Genomic DNA, 21049 nt, shown 5'->3' with positions numbered 1-21049 from the left:
CTCGGGCAGCAGTGCGCTGCCAGTGGGGAATGGTATGCCAAAAAGTGCCTGTTGCAAGGGCTGTAAACCATTTCCAGGTGCCATCCAGGAACTCGGGATCATGGTACCCTTCTCCATCATGAAAATGCACCTGGTGGTGGATTTTCTGGCCTATGAATGCCTACAAAAGCTTAGTTATCCACTGTAGAGGACAGTCTTGGCCTCCTTGGACTTCATGTTCCTACAAGTTCCTTGAAAGGATGTTCTATCTCTGCCATAGTTCATTCCTTCCTCCCAGCTCCAGTCTTCACAACCATCCCAGTTTCAGCAGAACAACCTCTACTCGAGGGCTCTGTCTGAGAGGTGGGAGTTACAAGAGCAGCAGTGAACCTGGGCCATAGAAATGATAATAGGATGAGAAAAGTGGAATTAGGGACAGGGCACCAGGCAAACCCCCAGGAGGCTTACCCCCTATTCAATACAGACTTGACCCTCCTTGATGTGTCCATTCCTTCTCCAAGACAGACATGCCCCTGGTCCAGATTAGAATAGCGTATCCTCAAATGTTGGTAAGTATACACTCCTCTACTCTTTTCATTATGGCTTCCCTAGCCAACAATGTCCTTCTCCTGGCCAAATCCAAGGGTCTCTTCTATCTGCTCATACCATACCCCTTGATGTCTGCCATAATCAACCAACCTCTCCTCCACATTCCCCAATCCATCAGCCTCCATTGCGCTGTCCTATGCTGAAAATCAAAACCACCACTCCTCCTCTGATCTCTTCCTCTCTCCATCTTCCTGGATGTCCAAGTGCTACCTATAACCGAACATGGCCAAGAACTGACTTATTGTTTTTCCCCCTTTCATGATTCCTCCAAGATACCCACCTCTTTCTGGTGAAAGCATCACCCTCTCCTCTGTGCCACATGTCCACTGCCTCATTGCTTCCCACAACTCAGATTGGTACTTATGTAGTATCTGGGCTGCCGATTTTGTGATTGTATGCCTTACCTTAAGGCATACAATCAGATGCGATGCAATGCGATTCGATGCGATTTTGCATAGGATTCAATGTTAAGAAGGTCCTGTTCATTTCCCCACTATCCAAGTGGGCATAGAGTTGATTTTATATAGTGTGGCGAGCGCATATTTCTTAAAAAGTATTCTGTGTCCCCTCGCGGGGCTCGCTACGCTCGCCACGCTTTGGGCTCGGTGGCTCGCTACGCTCGCCACAGGTTTATATCCAACTCCATGCCCACTTGGATAGTGGGGAAAGGAAAAGGACCCCTTTTTCCCAATGAATTATATGTTAAAATGGACTCAGACCATTTTAACATTGAATCCTATGGAAAAATCTTGACCATCGCATCGCATACGATTTGGTCGCATGCGATGCGATGCAATCCGATCCGATTTCTAAATCGGACGCCCAGATACTACATAAGTACCCTCAGATTTGATACTTTGCAGATGTCAATTTTCCTGGATGTAATTCCCAGTATCTACAACTATGGACAACCGCACAGTATCACTTCACTTCTAGATGCAATTCCCAGTATCTAGTAATATATAATATATATGGATAGCCACATACCTTGCCATTACACTTGTTCTTTGATATTCCCGGTATTCGTCCTTACTACGTATGTACAGATAACTGCACCGTACCGTCTCCGGTGCTAAATGAAGATTTCGCATACCTGAACGCTTAATCTTGAAGTGTCTGGGCTACAACAGAACACCACATCGGGTTCCGGGGCCCTGTACAATATTTCTGGGGGCCCCCACCTAATCCCAAATCCACACAACGCTCTTCTGCATGAGCCTCATTTAACCTTTCGCTGCTCCAGATCCTGCTTTCAGGTGCGGACGTCTCTCGTTCTCAGTCCTGCTGGCCTGGCTCCCGGCTGCTGCTTCCTGCTGGCCTGTCACTTTCAAAAAAGAATGCTGAGCACTACGAGCAGGCAGGGCAGATCTTTTGCAGAGTGCGGAACCGACGGCCTGCGCATGCGCAGTAAAAGTACAGGAGCCAGAGACTGAGGCCACAGCACCAGCGGTGGGTAAGGCTGTGCGCCTGCGGATCCAGGCCGTGCGCACACACAGAGTAGATGGCTCTGCGCGCCGAGTGGCAGGGCGCACACACAGTAGACGGCAGTGGCACACAGTGAGTCAGTCAGACTCAGCCAAAAACAGATGGTGCACAGTAGACGGCCGGGCCACAAGGGTCACTGACAGGCCAGCTAGTACAGGCAGTGGCCGTGCCGGGACATGGAAGCTCTGGGGCCCTTCAGATCTCTGGGGCCCGTGACACTTGTCCGCCTTGACCCCCCCTGTCGTCTGCCCTGGGCACATGCCCACCAACACTGGCACATTGAAGACTGGAAAAACATTGCCCTGTTTGACAAGTCTCCATTTCTGCTGCAAGACGGTATAAACATGAATACACCCTGCCTTGTGTCACCAGCTCAGGCTGGTGCTGGTGCCATAGTGTGGGAAATATTTTCTGGACTTGCATTAGGTCACTTAATTGAGCCAGTATTGTCCCTGACATGATCATTCCTTCATGGTCCCAGTCTCCCCATCTTCCAGTAGCTAACTCCAGAAGGATAACCAATGCCAAGTTATGGTACACACCATTCTCCAGCTAAGGACACCAACATGACAATGGGGTCAGGATACTCAAGTGGCTCCCACATACATCTGATATCAGCCCAGTAAAGTACCTTCAAGAGGTGGGAAACTCACAGCACAAATAAGCAACCCTGCTTGATTCACCACTTGTGAAAGAATTATGTAAACTACTCATTTTGACCTCCAGAGAAAATGAATGCTTTGTGTAGTAGTAGTAGACTGCATTTATCAACATTTACAGCACTGTTCCTGCTGATGGCTCTGAGCTGCACTGGAGATCTCGCCTGAGTAGCGAGATCCTGCGCATGTCCAGTCCAAAAAAAACAGACCTGGCTCAGGCTGGCGAATTTGCCAGAACCATGTATAAAATCAGGGAGCCCTTCAGACCTGCCCAAACGGCTGGATGTTGTGAATATGTGCAGCCTAATGCACACACACACACACACCCCCCCCCCCCCCCCCCCCGTGCACGCTACCATGCAAGCGAATGCGTATGCTTACACATCTGCGTGCATTGAGGGAAAAAAATAAAGATTTTTTTTCTCCCTTCGCATTTAAAAGTCTATACTTACTTTTATCTTGCACGGTGATGGCTGAAAGGGGCCCGCCCAGCATTTCATTAGTACATCCCCCCCCCCCCCGAACCCTCTAAACTTTACTAAATCTTCCCTTTAATAAACACTGCATACTACAGTCGCCCATGTACGTCAGACGAGAAGCATCTCACCTGTATTCTCAGTCATGTGCACCAAACAGCACTCTTGGCTCATTATTTGCTATGGAACAGAGTCCTGTAGTGAAATGACCAATGCACAGTGTAATATATGTGTAAAGCTGAAGAACGCCCATACATACCAAACAATAAAGTTCCTGCTAAATAATCCCTTCTAAGAAACAAATGTCCAATCATGCCAATTCTTTCTTTGTATACTCAAAGTCCCGGCACGGCCATCTTTAATGAATATTGACATTTTGTATACAGGAACCCATACAAAATCCTTCTGCCTCCAGTAACACAGGATGGATCCTATTTATATGTTGGTATTCCTGAATGGAAACAAACTGCATCCGATACCCATTAACAGTCTAGAACAATTACAAAACTGAAGCCCAATGTCACAAAGGTGGAGAGTTTTTGGGCATATTGAAATATTCGCGATGGGGCTTGTACTTAATTGATGTACAAATATTTGCTGCAATAACTTATAATGGGTGTATCCTCCTACATCAATGGTTCCCAACCTTTTTTTCTACCACTTACCCCTTGATGAGGGTTTCACACACACACACACACTCAATTTGAATTATCCACAATAATTGCGAGAGAAGTGAAAGTGAGCGGTATCCGTGTCAGGAATTGGGTGCCTCTGTGGGCGGTATTCAATGAGCCTGATTCGCACATTTACACAGCAGCCAGCAGGGGGCGCCGGAGCCGAGCCGCTCATTACATATTCATATATTCACTGCACCCGATGTTACGATCGGGTATAGTGAATATACGCGGCCCCCTGCTGGCACCCCCGGGGGGGCAGCCTGTGCTGCCTGGCACCCGGGGAGCCCACCTACCTCCCACAAACGTTCAGGGACAGGCAGAGAGACTTCCGTCTCTCTGCCTGGCACCCTCCTCAGGCTCCCTGCGGCATTCGCCGCAGGAGCTCATATTCGCCTGTCAGGGGCAGCGAGCCCCTGACACGTTGAATACCGGAGCCCGCAGGCTCCGGAACGTGGCGAATGTGCAGCGAATCCTAAAAAGGATTCGCTGCACCTCGCAGGTATTCACATTGAATACCGCCCTATGTCTGGCCGCTGGCTGTGTACGGTTTCCAGGATTCCCGCTAGCACCTGTAGGATTAATGCCGCTGCTCCCTCCAGATGATCCCTGATGTCTGAGGGCAGTGAAGGCAGCTCCCAGTGTATTGCTGGTCAGGCAAAAGCACAAGGAAATGCTGAAGACAGAACCAGAAATGACTCTGCATGGTTCATCGCTATGGCAATGGGAGACTCCTTCCGCTGCTCCCAATATAAATTTCAAGTACCCCCAAACGGTCTGCAGTGTGTAGCCTGATAGGCTGGCTCTCAACTTAGATATATTGGTAAGTGCTGTTATCATCTAGCCTTACAGTAGACAATTATATGGCCCAGAATGGGTGCCGTTATCATGCAGTGTAGGACTTCCGGTATCAGAGAAGCCTTGACGAGGCCCGGAAGCTTATATCTTTTGCAAAATATATGTAACTAAGATCTCTGAATGACCCTCTATTATGTTGGTTATTCAAATCTGATTACTAATGCCCTTTGGTGTGCTGGGGGTTAAATCCCCCTCCCTTGCAGCACATGGGGGGCATTACTAGTTTGATTGAGCAGCTCTCAGTGCTGGTTTTTATACACCCAGGTTGGGAATCACTGTCCTGCATTATATTTTCCTGGTATTGAATGCAAACTGACAGGATTACCTGTATCCTTTTTAGACAACAGTTATTAAATAACAGCAACATTTGTATTGTTGCAATTGAATTGTAACCTAGTCAGAATTATTTTGCCTTCATTTTGCTTGCACATTGGCATGGACCAGACCCCAAAAAAGGTGTGATATATATATATATATATATATATATCTCACTACTCACTAGAAAGCAAAGATAGGTTAACCAGGCTGAATATGTTTCCACTGGAGAAACGGAGGTGATATGATTAGTACTTTAGGTTCAAATACAGGATTGGGACACACGGGCATGTACTGAGGTGCAAGGAAAGGACATTCTGTAGTGAATTAAGAGGAGGATTCTTCACCATTAGGGCAGTATAATTCTGGAACTCATTGCCGGTGGGGCGGTTACAGCAACTACTGTTAATGAATGTAAAACTGGATGCATTTTTGGCCAAAAAAGGTAATCCTATAAATATGACTAAAGCTGTGTACACACGGTGCGATATGGTCGCTGACCGATTTTGGCTTAAAATCGCTCAGCAATATATTGCTCAGTGTACTGTTTTCATCAGCGACCAGCGATTTTGGCTGAAAATAGCGATTTTCTAGTCATTTTTACTAGAAATCACTGGTGCACCAGCGACTTTTAGCCATAATGGGAGGAGCATGCTCCTGCGACCAGCGACCATGAAGGGCTGACAGCGGGAGCGCGCTCCTGGCAATCTCCCACAGCACATTAAATCACTGGCAATATGGTCGCTCAGCAACCATACTGCCAGCGATATGTGCTGAAATCGCCCCGTGTGTACACAGCTTTACTCAAAACAGTAGTTACAAGTCAGATAGGTTGAACTCGATGGACGAACGTCTTTTTTCAGCCTTAATTACTATGTTACTTCTCACTTCTATGAGCCAGTTACCACCAGAGGCCACTCGGACCGAGATACTCCTTTCAAAAAGTAATTTTTGCAGGGACACTGATCCATATTTAGATGAAGCTTGCTGGATATGGAGGGAGAGAGCTGTGAGGACAGTTTGGAGGTATGAACAGTTAGGGACTGGGGGTGGGGTTGAGCGGTGACAATTTTTAGCTCACAAACTCTCCAAGTGAAAGGAAAACCTACAGAACCATCATTTTGGATGGGCTTTTATCTAGTACCCAAATAAAGCACGGAAAGTCTGTGTTTGTGTTGGCTTTAATATCATTCATTTGACATCACAGAGCAGAAGAGAGAAAAGCGTCACACAGAATATTGTGGCGGCCAATCAGGCTTAAAAAAAGAAAAAAAAAAGTATCATAAACCCAGCTCACATGTTCCAATATTAAAGTGTAAAACATCTCCTCTCCGAAAGGCTACAAAGGCCGGGGCACTGATCTCAGTACAGTGTATAAAACCAAGCCTGTATACAGCAAGAAAAGGAGGAAGAATTTTCACAGCTCCACAAGGCAGATCCGTTCCCAGCTCAGGAGTACATGGTCAGCTGCAGCCACTGCAAGACAGAGTGACAGGGGGTGAGAACGTCGCACCGGCCGGCAGAATAAGGGGCAGGAAATAACCGCCACAATTATCACATTCTAAACCTTCTCTCACCTCCTGGATTGTCACCTTTATATTCCCATCTCCATCTTTGTCCAAAGCTTGAAAAGCACCTGGAAAGCAGAAACGGACATTTAGGGGTATATTTATTATAGCAACCCAATCAGAAAAGAGAAAATGAGACAGACAATCTGATTGATTGCTATGGGGGGGGGACAGCATATTTTGATTTCTTAGTAGCTTTAGTAAATGTACCCCTTATTGTCCCACTTTCTTGACTGCAGTCATGGCAGTAAGAGACAGAAAGGCATCTTTACATAAGTATGTGTAGCCAAGGGAGATTTTGACCAATCACAACGTGACATCACTGCCTCAACCCCACCCTACCTAAAGCCCCTTCCCCCCACCCACTACGCAGAAATATCTGAAGCTACAAATCTCTTTAGATTTCCCTTGAACTCTCCCAGGAATCTGATCTGACCCTGGGCTGTTTCACCCTATTCACTTCAAATTAATCTGATCAGATCTATGACAAACCCCTGGCAGCTTCAGATCAGATGGATCTTTGGTGCATCATGCAAGATTTTTGGTACTTATGTATTATCTGGGCTGCCGATTTTTTGATTGTATGCCTTAACTTAAGGCATACAATCAGATGCGATGCGATATCGCATCGCATACGACCATATCGCATGCGATGCGATGACCCGATTTTTCCATAGGATTCAATGTTAAAATGGACTGAGTCCATTTTAACATGGAATTCAATGAGAAAAAGGGGTCCTTTTCATACCCCTACTATAACAAGTGGGCATGGAGTTGGATATAAACCTGTGGCGAGCGAAGCGAGCCCCGCGAGGGGACGGTATTCTGTGTCCGCTCGCCACGCTTCGGGCTCGGTGGCTCGCTACAGGTTTATATCCAACTCCATGCCCACTTGGATAGTAGGGGTATGAAAAGGACCACTTTTTCCCATTGAATTCCATGTTAAAATGGACTCAGTCCATTTTAACATTGATTCCTATGGAAAAATCGGGTCATCGCATCGCATGCGATATCGGGTCATCGCATCGCATGCGATATGGTCGGATGCGATGCGATGGACCCGATTTCAAAATCGGCAGCCCAGTTAGTACATAAGTACCAGATTTTTTTGTCAGATGGATCTGAGACTCAGCCGCTAATCTGCGGGAGCGCAGATTTGGCCTTTTTTCCCCCATCAGATCAGTCTGTCAAATCCATCTAAATCTGGACGAAACAGGCAAAATCTGACTAGTTGATGGGGCCCTCATTACTTTCTGGACAGACCCAACATATATGCATAGATACCAGATTATCAGCCAATATAAAAAAAAAAAAAAAAGACGAAGCTCACGCTACGGTTCTGGATTTAGGCAACGAAGAAGGAAATAGGTTTATGAACAATGCTCAGAACATGAGCGGGCAGATAGAAGTGGCGTTGGCCAAGTTTTACTTACGGAACATGGCGTCCATCCGAACCAGACAGCAGATGAAGTTATCAAAGTCCATCTCTCCTTTCTCATCGGAATAACGCCGGATGATCATCTGGTACAGCTCTTGGCTTAGATTAAATCCTGAAACAAAGATGGAAAAACTAGTGAGGAGCATGTCACGATTATGATTACACTGATCAGCCAGCAGCGCACGGAGGCGCAGGTGAGAGACGCGCACTCAGCGTCTGCATACACACTTTCAATCCAGATTATAACCACAAATAGTGACTGCACTACAACCACTAAATTTAAAGTGGTACCAACATACGGAGACAGGATTTGTTTCTTTTATTGATTTTTTCCTTTTTTTTTTTTTTTTGCAAATTATAGGGTGTAGTACAAACACCTATTTTACTATAAAACGTATACGTTTATAATTCATCCAATTGCATTTTTATGTACTAATGTATATTGATATATGTCTTTAGGTGGCCACCTGGAAAGTATATGAATTTTTATATATATTTTTTATGTACAATTGTTTTTTCTTAAAATTAAAATACGATTTAATATATTCAGTAAAAATACAAAAAACACCCCCTTTGTGTAAGTGTATTCTTCCATGGTACTTGATATTTTTATTAGCGCAGCTCTTCACCCCTTTTCTGTTGTATCCACCCTCACTTCGTCGAGTTCCACTGGTCATTAACCCTTTGCGTGCCAAGTGAATTTGTCAAAACAGGTGTGAAAATTGCCAAACAATTTTATTCATCATAATGACCAGTAATGTTTATCGTTTTTACATAACGTTTTTTTCATTTGAATTTATATAACAAATGTGAGCAACGCTGCTATTTTGTTGTGGATATTTTGGTCACAGATGCTGGCACTCAAAGAGTTAATTAGGTCTTAAAAATATGGAATGATCTCACGGTAAAAAGAATCCCTTTTCATAGTACCTTGCTGTGGAACGACAAAGGGATGCACTAACTTTAGGAAGTTCCCACTAAACCATACTAACCGGCAGCTTGAAAGGCCCCTGGCAGCTCTCTGCTCCCGATTGTGCCCGAGCGGTCGGCATCATACCTCTTGTATACACCCTGACACGGAACCAGAAAACGAAAATAAGTACTAACCATAAACATTAGATGTACAATACAAGACGCAGCATCTGGGCCACTTACCTGCCACTTCTTGATGTTGTTCCATAAATACTTAAATTCCTCAAAACCCAATTTGCCAGTGCTGTCACTCTGTGGGATAGTGTTAAGGCATAAAGACCACGTTCAACTACAATGGGCGTATCTGGTTAGATTTGCCTTGGAGAACCAAAAACAACATTTTTAGTCAAATGTGTTACATGCAATGGGCCATATTGACTGAAAATGACAGAGGATAATATTCCGATTTTAGGTTGCTATGGGTTACATCAACTAACACCGGACACTGAGGAATAGCTTTGAATTTGCCACTTGGTTCACTCGTCGTGGCCATCCAATCCCCAAAGCTCTCAGAGACGCTGCATTTGCCAATCCAACAATGAAAGGAAGTATTTCCTTCTGGTATCACAAGGTACTGGCTCCAGAGACTCCACAAACCTCAATCACTAACCGGAGCCATAATGGGAACAGAGACCTGGAACATTTTATGGTTCAGTATTTCCAAATGTCCCATATGCATAGCAATTCTATAAAATCATTTGTGCTCCTGTTACATAAGTTAAACAAGCTTATACCCCTCTCAGACATACTACCCGTGATTTCCCTCCCAGGTTCGATCCTGGGATTTTAGTGACCCGGTACGATTGCAGGTGCGTAGGATCCTGGAGTAAAATCCTGGGAAGACCCTTTCAGACATAATTTAGTCCCGGGTTGATGCATGTTCAGGTGAAAAAACCTTGGATTTTCGTACAGATGGAGCCTGCCTCTTTCTTGCAGGGGCTGGAGATTCTATCCAGGAGATGCTCACGCGCGCCCCGTGGCTACGGAGCTTTCTCCGCCGCCTCCCCCGGTGCCCCTCGCCGCCCCGCTGTCCCCCCTATCCCTGCCCATCTCCCAGAAGAGGAAATGGGCAGGATGCTGCCGTGGAGCCTTCCTGAAACTGGGACTTGCAAAAAACACTGCGTAATATAAAAGGATACATCCATCACTGCCACCATACTGCGACATGAATCTATGCTGAAGCCATCGGTCTTCAGGTCCTGGTCTGTAGGGGAGAGAGAGGGGAGATTTTCTTAATGTCCATTTAACAAACAAAAATCTCAGAGCACAGAAAGATAATTTACGGGAACTTTTTTGGAGAGAATGCGGCGTCTGCCATTTTCCAGTGCAACCAGTAATACAGGGGCAGATGTATTAAGCCTGGTGAAGAGATAAACTAGAGATAAAGTGGAAGGAGACGACACACCAGCCAATCAGCTGTGTTTGAAATATGACAGTTGCGTTATCTCCCTCCACTATATCTCTTCGCTAGGGCTCTTTAATCAACACTGCATTAAATGACTTCTAATGTACCAGTGTATTGGCCGGGAATACATTGGTGGCTCGGTGGAGGATGCCTCCAGAGGACACTGGATTTAAATCTATAATCCATGCATCAGGCACATTCAAGTGACAATCACCATGGTGGAACGGTCATAGATATGGAGGAGATAAGCACGCAGGATGAGGTATTCAATTATCAGTGTTGGCTGGAAAGTGCTGGCATTGTATCGGTTACACTGGGATTTTGCCACCACCACCAACCTGGCAGATGTTTTCTCACACCCCAAAAAGGTGCACAGGTTTACCTGCCACACTACTGCACCATAAATGATGTGTGAAGTGCGCAGCTGAACACTGCATATTGCAGAGTATCCTCCAGAAACTGTGAAAAGGTGTAAAGATCAAGGTGAAAAATTCACTCACTGTATTCTAATAATTATATTGGTAAATCTCATTGATATATATATATATATATATATATATATATATATATATATATATATATATATATATATATATATATATATATATATATATACACACACACTTGTTATGTCAAACAGCTGGCACAGAAAGAGAAAAATGTTGCCTACCCTTTAACAGCCTAACCCAATCTCTCTGATGATTGGATGGGTCGATTCCACTGAGGTGTGAGGCACATTGTGTTCCTCATGGTGGTATTCTCAGATACTACTGAGGTGTGAGGCACATTGTGTTCCTCATGGTGGTATTCTCAGATACTAATGAGGTGGCACTACTGAGGTGTGACGTACAATGTGTTACTCACAAAATTATAGTCTGAACCCATATCTCCGGAGACAAAATGGCTGCCTACACTGCAAGCAAGCTACAAATATACTTTAAAGTAAAATATTTCAAGATAATGTGGCCACTGTTCAATAGCCTATATCGGTAGTTCCCAGTGTTGCTGCCTCAGGACACTTGCAGGGGTGTCTTGGGTTGGTGGGCCAGGATTAATTCATATTATTTATGGGCAATGTAACAGGCAAAATCAGTGCTAGTGGATGCCCATCATAAGATATGTGGACAAACAAAAGCAAATCCAGCCCCTCACCACATAACTGATATATAAACACAATGTACTTAACGTAATATTTTTCTGCATTTCTCAATAAGAAATATTTGGCCATGGGGTGCTTTGAAAAAAACATTTTTGATGCTCTAGGGCAGGAGGGGGGAACCTTTTTTGTGCCATGGGCCGTTTGTATGTGGAAAAGAGCCATATGTAAAAAGGTCTCTTACAAATTGTCCTGCTGCAGCCGTCCCACGCTCCGGTGGATGCCGCGCAATAGGACTGACAGTCTCCGGCTGCTGTTGATTAAGAGGAATCTTGCAAGAACTACCGACCTCTCGCGAGAATTCCCCTGTACTTGACTCCCGGAAAAGCCACCGAACGGGTGGGCAGGCCACTCAGACCGGCTACGGGGGCCGCATACGGCCCCCGGGAATGAGGTTCCCCACCCCTGCTCTAGGGCGACGCAAAAAAGTTTTATATATGGGGCAGTATTCAATGTGAAAAATTCGCCGTGCATGGCGAGAGATTTTTTCTCTAGCCATGCACTCGCCGTGTTCCGGAGGGCTCGCTGCCACTCCTGCTCGCTCTATTTAATGTGGTTAAGACTCGCCGCCACTCGCGGCGAGTCTTAACCCCTGCAGCGGACGAGCGTCCGCGGCAGGGAGCCGTGGGACTGTGGCAGCCAGGGAGATTAAAGTCTCCCTGGATGCCCCAGAACATATGTGGAGGGGAGGGGGGCTCCCCAGGAACCAGGCAGCACAAGCTGCCCCCCCCCCCTATAGCCAGCGGGGGACCCAGTATTCACTGCACCCGATCCTGCATATGTAATGATCGGATGCAGTGAATATATGAATATCTAATGAGCGGCTCGAGTGCTCCGCCCCCCTGCTGGCTGCTCTGTGTAAAAAAAAAAATATATATATATTTTTTTTAAATTAAATATATATTCATGTGCTATAAGCACATGAATAAAAATAACATGCCCCTTCACAGAAAAAAACCCTGATTTTTTTTACACCAAAATAAAAAAAAAAAAAAACTTTTAGTTTAAAAGTTCACATTCCAGCTCTCCATGAAAAGATGGAGAATTGCTACACGGCGAGAGACGGCGAAAATCACTTAGAAAGACGGCGAATATTTCACATTGAATAGGATTGCTCGCTTTTGGAGAGCAAAATGCTCCGTCGAAGGCGAAAAAAGCACAAATTCGCCATAAAACAGGGCAAATTTTTCTCATTGAATACTGCCCATGGACATAACATACTGCCAGAAGAATGACTGAAACCTCAGCAATGGCCATTACACTGCGCTTGTCTCGGATACTCACGTCTGCTTACTACTTTGTTGAGAATTCCATTCAGCTCAGACGGACTGACTTCCATGTCCTATGAAGACAAGAGGTCAGTAAGACAGCAGACATTCCAGGTAAAACACTGACAACAAAGCTGGGAACTGCTGGGGACTCTCCCTGTGACAACACCAGACAGCTGTGCCAAGCAGAGAGTACATGGTCATCACTCACATCTCCGGCCAGCTGGCTGAAGAGACGACGGAACTGTCGCTCCTCCTCGCTCTCATTTGCTTGAATGGTTGAAATGTGCGTCCTTGGGGGCTGGAGGGAGAGAGAAAGAGAGAATTAGGCAGGGAGTTAGTACAATGCTAAATCTAGTCCAGGCCAACCTGGCAGGGAAGGGGCAAATTAAACAAGCCAAAAAGTTAGACAGACCTTGGTCGGCAGGGTTGGAAGGTTCACACTGGCAAGGTTGACAGTCAAAAGGTTGACATGAGTTTTTCACTTTTTTTTGAGCCGACATATGCGGACAGGCGGTATTTCATGCCCTACCATCCACTAGGAAGTGGTGGGAGAATATAATAGTGTGGGGAATGCAGTGAGGCACCATTCTAAAGCATGGCGAGTGGACGCAGTACACTTTGGTGTCCACGTCGATTGTGTCGACAAAACTTATGTCAAACTTTTGAGTGTCAACCTTCAGCGGTCCACCTAAATTGGGTCGACACAGTGACCCATACTACAGTTATATAAGGGGATAAGGTGGGTGGGGGTCCTAGACTGCACATTGTAATAAATTCTGCAATTTGACATGGAGTAAAATTGAGGTACTTAGTATAATGTTTGTTCGAAGACTATGGGCCCAACTGCCACGGTCCCTAACATTTCTAAGCCTCCAGTCCAGAGCTCAGCTTAGCACTTCACTTTTTAACCTCTAGCTTCTGTTTCTTTCTTATTAATACACTTTTAGCTTAGTTTTTCACTTGTGTGCTGACCTGGGCTGACTGTCCTATACCAACCTTTTTTGGGGTTCCGCACCCCAGATTCAAACTTAGTATTAGGGACCCACCAGAAATGGTCACCGTGAAGCTGGTTGGGCGGCAAATATTTCTTGGCCAATTAATATACCAAGAACCTCTATTATTGATTAATAATATGGAGTGTGCATCTGCAGCATGTATTTTTCTTTGCAGAACTACAAGTCCCAGCATGATAGCACCTCATGTATATAGGGTGTGCATTCTAAGATTCGAGGTTACTTGTGTATTATCATGGCACCCATCGCATCGCATACCACTAATTAAGGTATGCGATGGGACCCGATTTGAGCCTTTCCCCGGGCTGAGTATAGAATTTTAATATCGCGTCACATCGCATGCGATCATGCCCGATTTGGGCTCATTCCCATGTTAAATGCCCCCCCCCGACCCAATTTTTAATTGTACAACCACCCTGATGGGTAATGAGTATGTTAAATCCCCCCCCCCCTATCAACGCCAACCCGAAGCGTGGCGAGCGGTGGCGGTACGCATCCGACCTTTTCATACCCCCACCATGAAAAGGTCGGAGGACGCGTACCGCCACCGCTCGCCACGCTTCGGGTTGGCGTTGATAGTGGGGTGGCGTTAACATACTCGTTACCCATCAGGGTGGGTGTACAATCAAAAATCGGGTCTGGGGGGGCATTTAATATAGGAATCAGGCATCTGGGTGCCTGTACAATTAAAAATCGGGTCCAATCGGTGGTACAATGCCCTACGATGGAAATGGTGGGCGCCGTGATAATACACAAGTACCCCTTCTAGTAATGTGCAGACAGCTAGTATTCTTGAGTAATAAGAATAACATGTTAATCACTCACCGGAGGATCTGGCCTGTAACTTGAAGCAGCATCACTGGAAAGGAAAGCACAAGAGGAGTTACAGACTGATCACAATCCTGCAGTTCTTATTCCTAGGGGGGCATTCTAAAAATGATAAACAGGGTGTGTTGCCCATAGCAACCAATCAGATGTGGTCTAAAATGTCTCTATTGCATCCTAGAAAATGATAGACAAAATCTGATTGACTGATATGGGTAACATCACCTCTTTACTTTAATTCTGCCAAATTACCTCTCTGCTCCGAAAATATCAAATACCAATAGCAGAAACATACTGCAACCAATCAGTTTCTACTGGACAGTTGTCTGATTGGCTGGCCTAGGTTACAGCACCTCCCAACAACCAGTCCAATTTGATCATTAATTTAACGATCGTTATACCAGGAATAAACTTTCCGGTACTTGTGTAGTTTCAGGGCACCCGATATATCGGATGCAATATCGGCCGATATATCGATGCGATCCAAAGCGATTTTTTTACCTTTTCATAACCCCACTATTATGCTGGGCTGGGGGCAGGCAGGGGAATGCCCGGCATCCGAACAACGATGCTTAGCAATCAGTACTGAATCACCCCCACAGTCCGTTAAAACCTGCATTCACCTGCACTTACCATCCAGCACAACCGATATCCGATGTATCCCTATCGGATGTTACCCAGTAATGTCAGTCTGCTGGATCACATACAATGTACTATTTGTGTCTTATGATTGGTCAGAATAAGGCAGGTGACCACAAAAGGGCTCTTCTAAATGTCACATGTGTATATACTAACCTGAGAGCATTCATGATTCCTCCAAACATTCCTCCAGCACCGCCGCCGCCAAAACCACTAAATCCTCTGCCACTGCCGCCTCCACCGCCGAACTGGTTTATTAGGAACATGACTGCGATCTACCTAGAAATGGAGAGAGAACAGTCAGGACACTGTACATCTTCCCCAAGTTCTAAAGGCTGCACCAAGGGTCTCTTGTCCTAGGTCAACTACACAGCACAAGGTTGGGAAAGGCAATAGCGTCTCAGCAGTACAATAGATGCAGTAGGCTTCCTCCAGCTGCTGCGGAACTACACTCCCCAGAATGCTCTACCAGCAAATATGTGCTAGAGCATGCTGGGATCTGTAGTGCCAACAAGAGACCATTGTATAGAAACAAAGGACACTTAGGAGCTCCGCAAACAAACGCCACCTGGCCGGCTGCCGCTCTCTTGATGCAAAAGAAGGATGTAGGTAAACTTTGCATTGACAGGGCAGAGCTGTCCTCGGCTGCCCCACCCACCTCAGTACATGATAGCATAGGGAAATCTGCTGCTGGAGGAACCAGTTCCATGAGTAATAGGCTGGGGTCAGGGGGTGCTCGTGAATGATAGACTGCTGAATACGGTATAATCAGAGAGGAAGGCGATAGCATGCAGCGCTGGGACAGTTATAGATCACACACAGATATATTACCAGGCTGCAATGGATCAGGATACAGATCTACTATCTATAATACACGTGCAGTATAGATAAACTGTACTCGTGAGGAATGCAGACAATGACCACACCCTGCTAGGAGACAGAAACCCCCCTGCCTGCATCACACACCTGCCCAGAGGCAGAATACACCTACACACTGCAACGTATAGAGGAACTGGCCAGTCCACATCCACACAGACAGCTATTAAGGTAAAACAGACAGATAACACGTGGACGACAGGCAAACATTACAGAAAGGCCTCAATCGCTACCGTCCCATACTCAGGACAGAGGATAAGGTTATTCTATATACAAATTAATCAGGATTATTAAGAAACGAGACTTATGATAACCTTCAAAACATACATAATATATAATTAATAATGCAAGTTACAGTATATAAAAAATGAGGGGGGGGGGGGCAGGGAGAACAGGCTCCATAAAAGGCTCAGGGTCCCAGCGCTGTAACCTGCGGGAGCCATAGGATGGATACAGGGGGATGAGAGGTGGTACATGGGCAGTGTGAAGTGCCCTGGGGTTCAGCGGTGGAGCGGGCAGTCCACAGTGTCCGGGAAGCACTGAGTGAGTGGACACTGCGGACAGCAACGGCAGAATTTGAAAAATCAAAAGATAGGTCAGCGGCTGATTGGTTACGCTCGCCACCTATTCTATTCTCCCTCTACAGGGGTCATGAACCCCCTCGAGGGAAAATAGCCGACGGCCATCGGGAACCCGGCCATCGGTGTTTTAACAGTCGGGATCCCGACATCGGGTTAATGACTGTTGGGACCCCATCCGGCACCCGGCCCAATGACCTATACCCCACATGCTGCGAGCTGTCTTATGCTGCTTTCAGACCGCAAAACTGGCTTTGACCCTGTATTTGGAAACGTTTCCAAAAACGGGTCTGCCAGGTAAAACCCCTTTTACACCGCATCTCTTAAACGGTATATTACCGTTTAAGTGCGTTTTTTTTGCACTGGCAGACCCGTTTTTGGAAACCTTCCAAATACAGGGTCAAAGCCAGTCTTCAGCGACCTCCTCCCTCCTCCCTCCTTCCTCCTTCCTCCTTCCTCCTCCCTCCTTCCTCCTCCCTCCTCCCTCCTCCCTCCTCCCCCCTCCCCCCGCGCGGGTTAACACATACAATCCCGTTAACCCCTCCGCACCCCCAACCCCGTTAACCCCTCCCCGCATTGTGTTTAAGACCACCACCCACCCCCCCCCCCCCCCGTGAAGTCGGTACCTCCTCACGTTGCAGTTGATCGGCAGCCGCAGTACTGTACCACGGCTGGCTTCGCGTATGAAAAAAATAAGGAACTTTCTGAAAATGGCTGCCCCATAGGAAACCCCATTTAAAAAAACTGTCTTTCGTATGGGGGCAGCCATTTTCCGAAAGTCACTTTTCTTATAAGAAAATATGGATATAACACTGCGGGGAACCCCACATACACCGCCGCAGGGAACCCCACATACACCCCAGTGGATACACCGCAGCGGGGAACCCCACATACACCCCAGTGGATATAACACTGCGGGGAACCCCACATACACCCCAGTAGATATAACACTGCAGGGACACACCGGGGTGGTGGATATAACACTGCAGGGACACACATTCCAGTGGATATAACACTGCAGGGACACACATCCCAGTGGATATAACACTGCAGGGACACACATCCCAGTGGATATAACACTGCAGGGACACACCCACCCACCCACCCAGGTGGATATAACACAGGGACGTGCAGTCCCTGTCATTAATGATTAAAATAATAATAAAATACAAAGAAAATACTTATGACACATATTATGCGGTGCCTCCCGCTGTCCATATTACAGTTATGGAATGTCAGTTAGACTGTCAGGGGCGGGCAGTGGGCAGGGCATAGAACAGGGCTGTAAAAGCTCATTGAAAAAAGGTGTATAGGCGGCACCTATATCGGTGCCTCAGTGACAGGGACGTGCATTCTGCCTATATGACAGCACACCCCTGTCACTGAGACAGATGTGATTGGGCACAGTGGCGCTGTCTCAGTGACAGGGGCGTGCTTTCATATAGGCAGAAAACACGTCCCTGACTGCTACCAAGGAACTTCTATAGGTGCCGCCTATACACTGTTATAAAGCGGAGCCCTGGCTCGTCTGCTGATTTGTAATGCGGGCGGGGAGTGTGTGTGTGGGGGGGAACCGGTGGTGCCGGGCTGGCTTGCCAGGCTCCTCTGCATTCCTCCTCCGCTGACTTGTAATGCGGGCGGGGGGAGAAGCGGCGGCGCCATGCTAGGCTGCCGGGCTCCTCTGTATTCCTCCTCCGTTGACTTGTAATGCGGGCGGGGGGGGGGGGGGTGGAGAAGCGGCTGCGCCATGCTGGGCTCCTCTGCATTCCTCCTCCGCTGACTTGTAATGCGGGCGGGGGGGGGGGGAGAAGCGGCGGCGCCATGCTAGGCTGTCGGGCACCCCTGCATTTCTCTGACTTGTACTGCGGGCGGGGAGGGGAGCGGCGGTGCCAGGCAGGGCTGCCAGCTCCCGCTGCTATCTGCTCCCCTTTAGTATCCGGGGTCCCTCTTCCGCCTCCCGCCGGCACTCTGTCTCAGGGTGCCTGTCCCAGGAACGCTCCTGTCACTGCTGCCTGTCGCTCTTCTTGGGTAAGCAGTGCCTTTTTGTAACGTAATGTGTGTTTAGCACTTGTGGAGGGTGGGGGCTGTGTTTTTTTTAAGTGGCACAGGTGTTTGTGTTAAGGGACAGACTTGTGTGTGTTTGTGTTAAGGGACAGACTTGTGTGTGTTTGTGTTAAGGGACAGACTTGTGTGTGTTTGTGTTAAGGGACAGACATGTGTGTGTTTGTGTTAAGGGACAGACATGTGTGTGTTTGTGTTAAGGGACAGACATGTGTGTGTTTGTGTTAAGGGACAGACATGTGTGTGTTTGTGTTAAGGGACAGACATGTGTGTGTTTGTGTTAAGGGACAGACATGTGTGTGTTTGTGTTAAGGGACAGACATGTGTGTGTTTGTGTTAAGGGACAGACTTGTGCGTGTTTGTGTTAAGGGACAGAAGTGTATAACTGTGTATTTGTGTAAAGTGACAGAGAGGTGTGTACTGTGTGTTTGTGTAAAATAAGTGTGTTTTTAAATGAACACAGTGTTTGCCTCACCAACCATGAACCTCACCGCACGTCACTGATATAACACTGCGGGGACACACACCCCAGTGGATATAACACTGCAGGGACACACACACACCGGTGGACACACACACACCCCCGGTGGATATAACACTGCAGGGACACACACACCCCCCGGTGGATATAACACTGCAGGGACACACACCCCCCGGTGGATATAACACTGCAGGGACACACACCCCCCCCCCGGTGGATATAACACTGCAGGGACACACACCCCCCGGTGGGTATGGGTAAAATCCGGAATCGGATAAGACACCGGAATGCCGGACTGGACATCAAACTCTGCATTCCGGAGCTTGTAGTATCCGGTCCGGGGGTGTCCTGTCCGGGGGTGCTCCATCTGATGAGGCTGCTCTCGCACCTGTCACCTGGGAGAGGAGAGGGGGGAGAATACAGCCTCACCGCATGGTCCGGGGGTGTAATAAAAACTGGAACGTTCCAGACCACACGGGGAGGCTGTAATCTCCCCTTCCCCATGTCCCTGGTGTGAGCAATCACAGGCATCCCCCCGGACAAGACACCCCTCGGACCAGACACTATAAGCTCCGGAATGCAGAGTTTGATGTCTGGTCCGGCGTTCCGGTGTCTTATCCGGGTCCGGTTTTTACTTAGTCCCCCCCCCCCGTGGATATAACACTGCAGGGACACACACCCGCCGGTGGATATAACACTGCAGGGACACACATACCCCGGTGGATATAACACTGCAGGGACACACATACCCCGTTGTATATAACACTGCAACACTGCGGGGACACACACACACACCCCCAGTGGATCTAACACTGCGGGAGGACACACACACCCCAGTGGATCTAACACTGCAGGGACACACACACCCCGGGGGATATAACACTGCAGGGACACACACACCCCGGGGGATAGAACACTGCAGGGACACACACACCCCGGGGGATATAACACTGCAGGGACACACACACCCCGGGGGATCCAACACTGCAGGGACACACACACCCCGGGGGATAGAACACTGCAGGGACACACACACCCCGGGGGATATAACACTGCAGGGACACACACACCCCGGGGGATACAACACTGCAGGGACACACACACCGGTGGATATAACACTGCAGGGACACACCGGGCACCAGTCCTCCCGCACGAGCAGGCCGATGGACGTTACACTCACCCTGTGGCTGTGTCCGGGGCTTCGGAATTTCCTCTTCTTCTCTCCGCCTGGGTTCCGGTAAGGGCGGCGGCTGCGGGGCGAGGAGTGACTCAGAGGGAGAACCTGTCAGCTGCGACCACGCCCTTCTACACTAAGAATCACGCCCCCTCCTGCATAGGCCAAGACCCGCTTGTCCAATCGTGTCGCTGCTAGGCATATTCACCTTTCTGGACACTCCCACAATAAATAAAGGCGTCACCCTGAGGGTATCTGGGTGTTGCCATTAGAGGCAGAAGCGCTCCTCCGTGAGTCTCCAGCTGCACTGCTATATTGTCCTCTCATCTCTAGCCGGCCGCTCTACAGCGCTTACCCAAATGGCTTCAATAAAATGGCTACTTAGCTGCAGACACAAAGATGTAAAAAGCCTGTATCTGTAAAAGTGATGCTGGTGATGGACATATTCCAGTGATACACCCACAGGACCTGGGCGTGACTGTTAATAGTGGCTGGCAGTATTGGTAGCAGCAGCTCCACCTTCAACAAACTTTACCT

The 21049-nt window shown here is 47.5% G+C and overlaps 1 protein-coding gene across 2 annotated transcripts; it reads right to left on the bottom strand.

Annotated features, from left to right (window-relative positions):
• Positions 1-6218: 6218 nt before the first annotated feature.
• On the bottom strand, positions 6219-20685 carry CAPNS1 (calpain small subunit 1). 2 transcript variants are annotated; one of them, XM_083159974.1, is made up of 11 exons: positions 20519-20685; positions 15499-15617; positions 14704-14737; positions 13074-13163; positions 12879-12936; positions 10173-10237; positions 9217-9285; positions 9054-9132; positions 8057-8173; positions 6633-6691; positions 6219-6531 (listed from the first exon to the last, which is right to left on the bottom strand). In XM_083159974.1, exons 2-11 carry the CDS (start codon positions 15606-15608, stop codon positions 6505-6507), a joined length of 708 nt encoding a protein of 235 aa, XP_083016100.1. In that variant the 5' UTR covers positions 15609-15617; positions 20519-20685; the 3' UTR covers positions 6219-6504. The 2 variants fall into 2 exon arrangements, with proteins under 2 accessions (XP_083016100.1, XP_083016099.1); XM_083159973.1 differs by having other exon boundaries at positions 15499-15621; positions 20519-20679.
• Positions 20686-21049: the final 364 nt, after the last annotated feature.

Source organism: Crinia signifera, chromosome 9 (genome assembly GCF_055691185.1).
Source record: "Crinia signifera chromosome 9, ASM5569118v1, whole genome shotgun sequence".
NCBI lineage: Eukaryota > Metazoa > Chordata > Amphibia > Anura > Myobatrachidae > Crinia > Crinia signifera.
The sequence above is the reverse complement of the archived record's forward strand: the minus strand, read 5'-3'. Positions and strand labels throughout refer to the sequence as shown.

Excerpts from the sequence above, each read along its gene's own strand:
- CAPNS1 (XM_083159974.1), bottom strand. The coding sequence starts at position 15,608 with ATGTTCCTAATAAACCAGTTCGGCGGTGGAGGCGGCAGTGGCAGAGGA. Across the intron at positions 12,937-13,073 it reads TCAGCCAGCTGGCCGGAGAT|GACATGGAAGTCAGTCCGTC; the intron begins GTGAGTGATGAC and ends TTGTCTTCATAG. Across the intron at positions 6,692-8,056 it reads TCGGATGGACGCCATGTTCC|GTGCTTTTCAAGCTTTGGAC; the intron begins GTAAGTAAAACT and ends TCTGCTTTCCAG.